Source organism: Periplaneta americana, chromosome 3, assembly GCF_040183065.1.
Source record: "Periplaneta americana isolate PAMFEO1 chromosome 3, P.americana_PAMFEO1_priV1, whole genome shotgun sequence".
Classification (NCBI taxonomy): domain Eukaryota; kingdom Metazoa; phylum Arthropoda; class Insecta; order Blattodea; family Blattidae; genus Periplaneta; species Periplaneta americana.
Genome location: NC_091119.1, coordinates 117,871,362 through 117,883,484, shown reverse-complemented (window position 1 = coordinate 117,883,484; position 12,123 = coordinate 117,871,362). Strand labels below are relative to the sequence as shown.

The following is a 12,123-nucleotide window of genomic DNA, read 5'->3' as shown; positions in this document are numbered from 1 at the left end:
TGGTAATATTTTTGTTCTTTTGAGTTCTTATTGTTCTTTGTTAGTTGAGGCTAGACCATAAAAATTAGTTTTGAAATATGTTGATGTGTGTTTTTGTCCATTCTGGGTATAATTTGTCTGGTCCCCTGAAAAACCCAGAATCGAGGTTCCACTTTGCTGTCCCTGTCTTTCACGTCTTATGCACAAAGTGTCAACACCATAATCATACCAACAGTCTATTGGCTTACGCCATATGCCTTCTTATTCTGAAACTGTTTTAAACCCTTAATAATTTGGTGTTTTCTGACGAACATTTCTAGCACTGCTGTAATGTGGTAAGTCAAGTAATTTTTTTAAGTCCATTATTAATAGCTATTCTTTTGTTTTGTAAGTGCAAATTATATAGTTAGATTTTTTCCCTCAGTGCAAGTACATTAAATATTCTCGGCTGTTACAGTGTTGCTTCCTGGGAGCCAGTGTGCAGGAACTTCATGAACATCCATAACAATCGCACTGTATTTGTTACTGTTATTAATTTTGTGTGTGTGTGTTTTTTTAATATAAAGGTATACAGAGGAGGAACAGAATATAGCTTTGAAGAACTGCGTGCAATTGAATATAATATGGACACCAAGCTGCAAAGAGCTCATGAAGGTAATGTATAGACAGGTTTTCAAGTTAAAAATAGGTGTCTTGTGTCAACTTAATGGTAAGCGATTTTAATATTATGGTTCTCTAGGAAACCCGAGACTTCTTAGAATTAGAAAGTATATCATGCAGTTCCGAATTATTCATCTCTATTCCTGTACAGTATGTGGAAATGAAGTTGGGAAACATTGTTAAATAATCGAGAATAAGTTACATTATGAGATTTATTTAAGCGTATGTCTGAGTTAACAGCAAGAGAGAGGTGGATGGGAGGGAATTGAAATGTGTCTGAATAATCTTGTAGTGTAGGCTTTCACGACCTGAGTCTATAGATCTAGATTCATTTTCCGGGCTGAGAGGCCTTGGTCTGTTGGTTGGTTTTCTACTAGACCACTACAACAAAAGGACGGAACCCAGAACAGGAGCAGCGAACAAAGCGGCGCGGACCGCAGTGACAACAGGCCTCGGCCCGCTAGTTGCACTATAAATACGCCTGCACAACCAGCCACAGGATCAGTTGCCTCAGGTACGCCGAGAAGAGTTTTGCGACCTCGGATACCACTCCACTGAAGATGTCTGCCGCAGTTGCAGACGAAACGTCTGGTAGAAAGCCAACCAACAGACCACGGCCTCCCAGCCCAGAAAATGAATCTAGATATGTGTCTGAATATTTAATACCAATATTAATGAGTATTATTTCCATAATTTGTTAAGGAAGCTCTATTTTAATACATTATGCCCTTCAAAACTGCTAACAGAAGGGAATAAATAAAGTCACCTAACTTTTGATAGAAACATAATTTTAACTTAAAACTGCGGGGCAAATTAAATATAAGTGACCTGCACTCCTCTTGTTTCTTTGTACTATAGTGTGGCAAGCAGATTGCCAGCTATTACAGATAGCATCCTTATTGTTTCGCAGCACTACAGTCTAGAAAGTGATGTTTCGCGTGACTGGTGATTTATTTATTTAAGGAAATGGACACAGTCTTACCCTAATTTCAGAGCAGTTGTCAAAATGCTCTCCATTACATACTTATACATGATGTCATGGCACTTCTTGCCACATAGTTATGTCATAGCTGTTTAAGAGAGCTGGTAGCATTGATTTGTTTTAAGCCTGGTCCAGTACACAATTCTACTGGCACTTTACATAGTCTATCTCAGTCAACTATAGAACTATATTGAGAAATACGTATATTTAACAGTTGTTAGATACATAGTACAGCAACATATTAATTTTCCTTGTTGAAACTTACTTACTGAAGTAACTGCCACAGTGGTTTAGTGGCTAGAGTGTTGGACGTATAATCTGTGGACCAGGTTTCAATCTCCAGCATATCCGTGATTTATAACTTGTGTTGGGCAGTCCCATGGTGTAGGCAACACAGAAGTTTTCTCCGGGAGCTGCAGTTCCCCTGTGGCATGAAATGGAATTTATGGATGAGGGAGTTCTATGGCCCAGCACTGCGACCTCTTACAATATATTGCGCTAACCCTCAACCTAGGTGTATTCTCAAACTTACACAGGCTGACTACATTAAGGTTTGCTGCATACCCAGGTTTCGAGTAGGCAATCCCCCTTGTCCCTAGGCCAGGTACTTCCATGCTTTGCCATTCGGCGTTCGGAGAATGCTATGGAATGATGATGAAATGGAGAAATGTTGACAGAATGATGTAGAGCCCTAATATGGGGAAAAACAGGAGAACCCGAGAAAAACCCCAACTGCGACCTTGTCCACCACAAGTGTCACTATGATTTTTGAATGAATAATTCCAGACCTGACCAGGACTCGAACCCAGGCTACCTGCATGACAGGCTGGAAGTCTGACCACTCAGGGAGTTTCCCTGTGGCATCCCAACAAATCTCTATCATCTCAGCTCTTTGCAGGTGTATCGAATCACTATATTTATCTCCAATATTTTGATTGTTCTGTTATATCCAATTACTGTTAATTTCATTGTATTTGCGTTGTGAACGTCCAGGTTACTGATAAGTAGGGAACGGATTTTTATGTTCTAAAGAACTGGAAAATATTTATTTTCTTATATAGTAAAAATAAAAATGGAAAATATGTATAAAATTGTAAAAATATTTTGTTTCAGTATTACAAAATTTTAAATATATGTTATAAAAAAATCAATCACCAATCCTGTTGAGACAGTGATGTGTTCGAACAACTGCTGTTGCAATGAACAATGAATACTTTCTCCAAGTTTTCTCGGTTGTCTCAGAACAATGCACGATACCAGGAGAAGGTCACAAGAAGCTAACTTAGCATATTTCATCAAAGGAATGTCACTGATACAAACTCTAAATTTCACCATCTTCTTGCCTTTCCAAAACTTTGGTACTTTTACACATGGTTTGAAATCCATAATTATTTTCTTATACCAATGCACTTTTAAATTTCTGTTTAATAAGTTTTGCTTTGCGATCTATTGAATCAATTTTTTTCTTACTGCCATGCACCTCATTAATTATCTGAGTCAACAGGTTGGTTGATGTTTCCAATTTCTTTTTAGAGTGACAAAAAATTCAAATTTGCAGATATGTAAGATAATTGTTTTTTTTTTATAAACTTGTCCTTAAGTTAGTTTGAAAGAATTTCTATTGATGAAGTGTCACCTTATTTAGTTCATCTATCACTGGTTTAAAATCTTCGAAATTGTCTGCATAATACACTACTCCTTCTAACCATATTCTCCAATGTGAGTAACTATGGATCTAGGTTGAACTGCAAGATCTGGATTTTTGGCGTTGAAGAAATCAATTCTTGTTGGGGTTTTCATGAACATATTTTTGCCATTTGAAATTAGTTTGTCCACTTCCAGAAAATAAGTTATGTACCTGCTCACATACTCTGTTTAAACCATTTACTATACAAGTGTATCATGTTTTGGAAGTTTACAGAAAGGCCTTATGCTGCCTTCTTCATATATGAAACAACATCCGTAAGTAAAACTAAAACATTATCAAATTTGACTCCATTCGGCCATAACTAGAGATTCACTGAATAAGCGAGCTATTGTTACATGATTCAATGCTATTTCTCTACATACTAATAGAAAACGCTGCTTGAAAAGTATTTCATTATTTTCTAGCACACCTAGTACAATGTTTTCCACTTTCCTACTGCTAGAGTCTGGTCCATGCTTACTCATTTTTTTTTTTTTTTTTTTCACATTCTGCTCTGATCTTTCCTAGCATTTCTTCGTAACACACAGGGACATAAATCATCTACTGAATGGAATACTGATTGAAGTTTTATACTTGTTTTCTTTCTCGATCTATCACCCTACTTTGTCATTTTATATTTTACTTAAAAGTATAACACAACACTGAGAACAGAACCTTCTTTAATCTACGACTATCTTTTGAGTGACCCATACATCATTCGGCATGGTGCCATTCTATTGCATTCCACATAACTCCTACCCCTGTCAAAGGCAAGCATTTTCATTGAGAGAATTCCACAACTTCAGAATATCAAACTGCACAAAATCGAACTACAGAATACCGAATTGCAGAGAGTTATACAGTACAGTTCCTGAAATTTTACATTTTTGCAGTGTTTTTAAATATTTTAAATGGTTGCTCCTCAGTGAAAAGTTATCAAATCTGTTAAAAATGTTTGTGCATTCATATTAGGACAGTATGCAACTTTTTAGATGTGGCACATTTTGAAATTAGGGGGGAAAAAAATGTTCTATACAGTCTAATAACCATGTAGTTGATGGACCATCATTGAATAACTTGTTAAAACATGCTATATTATTTCACTGTCTTTGAATAATCCCTGCAGTTCAAAAGGGTAATTGTTCTGCCTTATCCTACTGATGAGGTGCAATCCATTTCTGAGTTGTATATTTCTTATTATTTTTTTCTTCCTCCCTTTCCCTCCCACCAATGGCGGGTACTTGACTGTTCGTCATCCATCCATATGAAGCCAGTTGTGTAAGCCAATTTACTGACAGAGTCGTTGCCCAGGATGTGCCATAGTAGGCTGATCTCCACTACACTTGTGATGAGATGATGGAGATCTGTTGGAATGCCATGGGGAAACTGGAGCATCAACACAAGTCATAAATCAGGAGTACACTGGGGATTGAGCATGGGTCCACAGGATTGTGAGTCCAGCACATTTGACATATTTTCTATTGTTACTAGACGTGATATATAATTTTGAGATGAGCTGATTTATATGAACTGCTATATATTTAAGGGAGGATATTGTTTGGAAGAGATGTATAACAAGGTACGAGAAAAATGTAAAATGGCTGCTAAATTAATTTTTTCCACCTTGTTTCAACTCATTATGATTTTACAATTCATTATACTGTCTTATAGATCGCCATAGCCAACATATAAAAATTTTCTCCTTTCCTTTTTTCTCCTAGTAGTGTATTCCGTGAAGCAATTAGTTGAAGGGGAAGACAGTATGATGAAATTATTCAGTGAGGAACTGCATCACATCAGGCAATTTGAATCTGAAGTTGATGACAAAGATGGTTCAGTGTCATTGAGACAATCTGTCACGAGTGAGGATCAGTGTGCCTCTGAGTGCCTTGCGAGTGAGCATGACAAGGCACACTTTGCTCTATATGAAGATCCTGCTATTACTGTTCCAAACTCTGCAGATAAAGACTCAAGTGTTGTATTCTCTTCTGCCAAGGAGAGTGACAGTGTCAAGAGTGAAGACAATCCATCATCTGTATTCCAGGAACCTCTCAAGTTGCCTGTAAGTTCCATATCATTTGATTTTGTTATACGTTAAGTTCAGTTATGAAGTTCATATCTTTCCCAGCATGATGTAAGCTTTAACCACTTTCTTACAACATGTAGATTTATTAAAGAAAAGGATTTACAAACCACTTATGGAATTTGTGATCGGTGGTGACATAGGTAAACTTAGATTATCTCAGTTTCTGTAATGAAATTGAATTTTTACCACCAAACTTTCCATTAAAAATATTCCATCCCAAAATGCTACAAAATAATAAATTGTGACATTGAATGTGCTATGAAATGCTAAATTTGAGTGTTAAAAGTGCTAAATTTTTTATTTTAAGTTGCTAAAATCTATTGCGAGTGCACACAGTATCAGACGCAATGCTACGTTTTTTCTGATGATACTTGTTTCCCATTGATTTCTTATGATGTGGTGCACATAGAATCAGACGTAGCGTGACAGTCACAAACAGACATGAGGAGACAACATTGAATGACTGCTTGAAGTTGGTAGTGAACAGACTGTCTGATAGCTGCAGTATACTGCGCATGCATTAGTAGCCACATCCATGATTGCACGCTTCCACTATCTGCAAATACTATTGTTGTGTAGGCCGAGACGTAGATGGGAGGATAATATTAAAATGGATTTGAGGGAGGTGGGATATGATGATAAAGACTGGATTAATCTTGCACAGGATGGCAGGTTTATGTGAGGGCAGCAATGAACCTCTGGGTTCCTTAAAAGCCATAAGTAAGTGCACATTATTCATTATGGAGCTCGATGTGGATAAATTATTTGTTTTAGTACAGGAAAGATATGTTCTGTACACTCTTTGAAACAAAATCACGACAATAATGTGGTTTCTAAAAATATGTGAGAAATTGCAAATGAGATGAAAGCACCAGATGAATAATAATTTATAATAATAATTTGTAGTAGGTCAACTTCTGTGCTATACAGTGTCACTCATTATTGATTTCATATATTCTTCATTATTGTGGCTCGTGAAGTAGTCATAAACATACAAAATGACGTTTGTGCACTACATTAGTAGTATTTAATTTTAAGACGCATTCAATTGTATAGATTTTTAGGCATATTAGGCATCCATAGGAAATAATAACCAAATACAATAGAATTTCTCATATAGACAGTCCTCTTTCATGGACGCCATTTTCTAGTATAGGCCAGTTTTCAAAACCCACACAGTCAGCAAATCAGTTGTCGTGAGCAGATTGTGTTGAGCTGTCACGAGGTGTTGAGAAATACTATAAAACAAAATGTCGCATTGCTCCACATTTGATCTGTGTGCACCCAGCCTATCATCTCTTATTATATTACTGTAGTATTACTTGGATTCCAACAATATGTTAGTTTTAGAGCAGTTTCGATTTGGAAAACAAAATCGACAGTGAATGCAGCTTTCAGATTGGTGAATAAAGTACCTACTAAGTTCTTTAAATAATTCTGAATGTTGAAGGGATATTTTATTATTTAACTGAAGCATTCGACTGTGTAGATCACAATATATTGGTAAACAAATTAATGTTTTATGATATTATAATATTGTAATCCAGCCTATATTGTGGGACTTTTGGTCCATCATGCATATATATATATATATATACACATACAAAGTGCAGGGATCTCTAAATAAGGCAGAAATGTGAGTTCCAACAGATAGAACAATAATAATAATAATAGTAGAATCAAGGGTAACAATCGACTTAGGGCCACGCAGCTGGATACTCCGGGTCATGACCCCTTATCAGCCATTAATGTTATAAAAATGGTAAATCTTAAATTTGAGATATTTGAAATAATCCTGGCTACACTGTCTTATCTAGGCCTACTATTAAGCATTACAGCACAGTTTGATATAAGCTAGCATATCTTAGAGAAAGACAATTTTCCTTTTTTTGCAGCAGCAGCAAATTCCATCAACTTCTCTTTTTGTAGTTTCTTGGTCGTTTCACTTTAAATGGAAATTATTGCCAGTCCATTTAACAGTTCCTGTTTCATCGTAATTCTTAGATAGTTTTTAATTATTTTCAGCTTTGAAAAACTGAGGCGACAATAACAGAAATATTTACAATGCTAGGACAATTCAGTAGGAGATCGTTAGATTGGGACAGGAATTGCTTCTATCCATCTCCCCAAAACCGAAGAAAAGAACCCTACAATAACAAAACAACATGGAACTTTAAGAAAGCGAATTGGAAACTATTTACAACAGAACTCTACGAACACCTCAAGCTCAACACACCACTAATGGAAAATACAAACTCAGATAGATTGAACAAATATTTCTGTGAATCTCTTCTTAAAATTGCAAAAAAGCACATTCCACGAGGCAAACCAAAAAAATACACCCCATTCTGGACTGAAAAACCTGAATTTATTGAAACAAGATAGAGATAAAGCAAGAACCAAAGCAGAACATAGCAAAACACCAAAAGATACTCAAGATTGGAGGAAGAAGACTGCCATTCTTAAAAAAGCAATCATAACAGCAAAAAAGAAATGTTTCAATAAATTTATTGAAAATATTAATTATAGAACCGATAGCGATAAAACATATAAATTTCTGAAGAATATTTCCAATACACAGGAAAATACTAGCCAACCTATTATTCATAATAACAAAACACTAACAGATAGTAGAGATATAGCAAACACTACTCAAACTCTCACAGATTACATCCCAATATAAAAAAAAAACTGACAAATTTATCACAAGAGAATTACATAAAAATGATAAAAACAATATTACTAGTACAAAACCTGAAATATTTCATCAAAATTTTACTTCCAAAGAATTAACTCTAGCTATACAAAATTTAAAAACCAAGAAATCTCCTGGCCCCGACAACATTCATTCCGAATTTTTTAAACATCTGGGGGAAAAGCCAAGTCGGTACTTTTATCCATTTTCAATTTATCATGGAACACCTCAATTCCTGCAGCTTTGAAAAAAAGCAATCATTGTACCAATTCACAAAAAAAGAGAAACCTGCTTATGATGTTAATAGTTATCGACTAATAGCACTATTAAGCATGATAGCAAAAACCATGGAGTCCATGATCTCCAACAGATTAACTTGGTATTTAGAATCCCAAAATCTTTTATCACCAAGACAAGCCGGCTTTCGACAACTACACTCTACCAATGAACAAGTCATACGCCTCGGACAAGAAATAAAAGACAGTTTTAACAAGAAAGAAGGTACCTTGGCAATATTTATTGACTTTCAGTTAGCATATGACTCTGTTTGGAGAAATAAATTATTACTAAAACTCCAGAAATTAGTTATCTCCAGCAATATGTTCAGATGGATATCAGAATTCCTTAGTCAAAGATTCATTGCCACTAAATTCAATAATTCACTTTCTAGTTACAGACAAACATATCGAGGTCTACCTCAGGGCGCTATCCTCAGCACAACTTTATTCAATATTTATATAAATGACTTACCCTCCCTATTAGAGGAATCAAACATGAAAACAGCACTATTTGCAGGTGATATAGTTTTGTGGACTTCCGGATCTTACAGACATAGAGACAAAATTCAAAATTCTGCTCTTAAAGCTCTAAATCAACTACATGAATGGAATACATCAAATTTGATGACACTCAATTTAAGCAAAAGTAACTACCAAATAGTTTCACTCGTAAAAAAGAAAGAGAATTCAATATCCAATACAATGGCCAACACCTTCGTAGGACTTATGAATCCAAATATCTTGGAGTTATTTTCGATAGTAAGTTAACATGGAGCAACCATTTTAAATACATTTCTGAAAAAGCTCGTAAAAGATTCTCCCTTCTAAAAAGACTAGCAGGAAAGAAATAGGGATGCTTTAGGAATACTTTGAACACTACATACTAAATGTTTATACAGCCAGTGCTGACATACTGTGGAGAAATTTTAATTACTTCACCTTTCTTAAACGACATAGAATATGTTCAAAACCAAGCTCTCAGACTCATTACTGGTGGAATCAAAACAACGCCAAGAGATTCTATGAGATTCCTCACTAATATTAATAGTATCAAAATGACAATAGAAGAAAAAGCACTGATTCAATATGAAAAACTTATCAGATTACCAGGAAACAATTGGCATTCATACAGTCCTCTCTGTAGATTGAAAACTCAAAAAAGTTTCATATCCATTGTTCAAGAATTAAAACAGAAAATCAATATCGCGAATCTAAAAGAAATCTTACAAATTAAACCAAACCCTTTAACTCTATTAAATATAGAGTATAATCTAAATTTAACAGAAGAAATACTGAAATCAGAAGTAAACCCTGAAATACTGAAACAATTGTCTTTAGAGACAATTAATATTAGGTACCCTCCACAAAACTGGCTTCATTTATACACCGACGGATCCTTGATCTCCAGAGAACAAGGTGCCAGTGCAGGTGTTACGTGCTGTCTCTTCTCACTTTATAGATCACTTGGAATGGAACAACAAGTTTTGATGGTGAAATCATTGCAATAAGTGAATGTCTCAGGAATCTTCTATGCCACATCAATAAATTTAGGAATGCAGTTATATTGTCAGACTCCAAAGCAGCTATTCTATCAATCGTCTCTAAACACACACCTTCATCTCAAACAGCAGAAATAACTAAAATGCTCTCTCAATTAATATCACTCAATAAAAGAATTGTATTCCAATGGATACCATCCCATTGTGGAATCCTGGGAAACGAGAATGCGGATGCTTTAGCAAAGAAGGGCAGCACTGCTACTTACACACCTGTTACTAAATCTACGTATTACTCTGTGAAAAGATTTATTAAATCTACATACTTAGACTTCAACAAACAAAATTTGATAACACAATCCCAAGGGAGAAAATGGAACTCTCTGCATCAAAATCCACAGTTAATTCCCGATTTACCACGAAAATCGTCTGTAGCTGCATTTAGATTGGCAACAGGCCATGATTGTTTGGCTAAACATCTGCATAGAATTGGAATATATCAGTCCCCTAACTGCCCATTGTGCAACTCAAACCAAGAAATGGATTCGTAACACCTCAAAATCTGTGCTTCGGTGGCTAGTCATGATAATATCTTTGAAAAATATTGGAGTGCAAGAGGTCAATTGACTTTATTGTCAAACGCCTGGCATTAGGAAACAACAACAAGAACAAATTGGGATAGGAATCACAGATGGGCTGCAGAAAATGGAGGACTTCCAGAGCAGTTCGTACTTCAGCTGGGATTGAGTGCTTGAATAATCGTAGTTCAGAAAAGACATCTACATCTACATCAAAAGCCTCGCCATCGTGTAACTTTTGAGATAGGTTTATGCAGCTTCTTTCTAGATCATCTTCTGTCATAGTCCGCAACTTGTTTATATTATATAAAAAATCAAAACACTTTGCATATTCTTTCAATTCTTCAAACTTTACACCAATTCCACTCAAAGCTTTGTCAATAACAGGAAGAAAGTAACTTGTCCTAAATTCTTCTTCAGCTTCCATTTGCATGTTTGTGTCAGTTTTCTCAACACATTCTGGATTTTCATCATCGTCATCATCACTGCTAACTTCGTCAATGAAGTGTTTATGTCTGGCATGTCGTTTCTCTTTGAACTCAGGGTTGATTTTTAACTGTTTGAACATATTCCGAGCTTCAGTCACTTCACCTAAAAATCCATTATTCCTATAATTCTGCAGAAAGCATTCTAGCCCTTCTGTCTGATTTATTGCAATATCAAGCTGCATATCTTCTGATTGAAGAGTTTTGCTAACACAGTTGACTACATGTAAGAGATCATACCATATTGTCACACCCAACATAAACTCGTAAGAATTGGTACTGTATTTTCGCAATGATAACACTTCAGATCTAGCAACGGGCTCTTTTGTTTTATTGGCTTCACACTCTCAAATCTGCATTCTCATCCAGTTGTTAAGTGGTTTTAAAGTCAGTTTGGTACAAAAGCTAGTGATAATTGCCGAGTGCTCCGTAGATCAGAAAACAATGTGTACAGCCTGTTTAATATCCCAAGAATGTCATAGCATGACAGTTATATTTTGCCATGTCATCTAGCATTAGATATAGATTGTGGCAGGCACAAGGTATAAACATTGCACGCTAGTTGATACTACGAACTCTGGCTTGAACAGCTTTACATTTTTCTTTTTATATTTGCTCCATTATCATACCCTTGACCTCTGCAATTCTGAATGTCCAATTGTTATTTTCTAGAGTTTCTTTTAAAGCGTCTGTTAAGCCTTGACATCAACATATGTATCTAACAACCAGGGTCATATGTTCTTGATGGTTCTTGTCAGGAGTGCAATCAAGGATTACAGAATAGTATTTGACGAGCCTCATGGCATCAAGTATACGATTTTTAATGGCTGTACCCAGAAGTTCAATTACTTTATTTTGAATTGTAGGACCAAGATAGTTTAAATGGGTTTCTTTCTCACGAATGCACCTTACATGCTCCTTCATAGGACTATCAAAAGTAGAAATCGTCTCAATTAGTTTCAAAAAGTTTCCATTATTAGATTCATAAAGTCTGTCATTCAATTCACGTAAGGCGGAGTTAGTTTCTGCTAAGTACTGTATTATAGCAATGATTCTTACCATTACTTCCTGCCAATGCCCTTTTTCTCTTTGTCTTTGATTTTCGGTTTCATGACTTATTGTACAGTTTTAATTTCAATCGTCACTTTAACTCACACCAATTGACCATGCATGAGATATGCTTATTGGACCGGACCG

General features: G+C 35.6%; 1 protein-coding gene across 2 annotated transcripts in view; it reads left to right on the top strand.

Moving 5' to 3' along the window:
- Positions 1-12,123, top strand: part of LOC138696427 (uncharacterized) — a 156,634-nt gene that overhangs the window by 70,617 nt on the left and 73,894 nt on the right. The window contains exons 11-12 of one of the 2 annotated variants that reach the window (XM_069821394.1): positions 546-633; positions 5,033-5,370. In XM_069821394.1, coding sequence (XP_069677495.1) covers positions 546-633; positions 5,033-5,370 — 426 coding nt within the window. Of the gene's footprint in view, positions 1-545; positions 634-5,029; positions 5,371-12,123 lie in introns of both variants that reach the window. The other variant, XM_069821393.1, reaches the window with a different exon arrangement.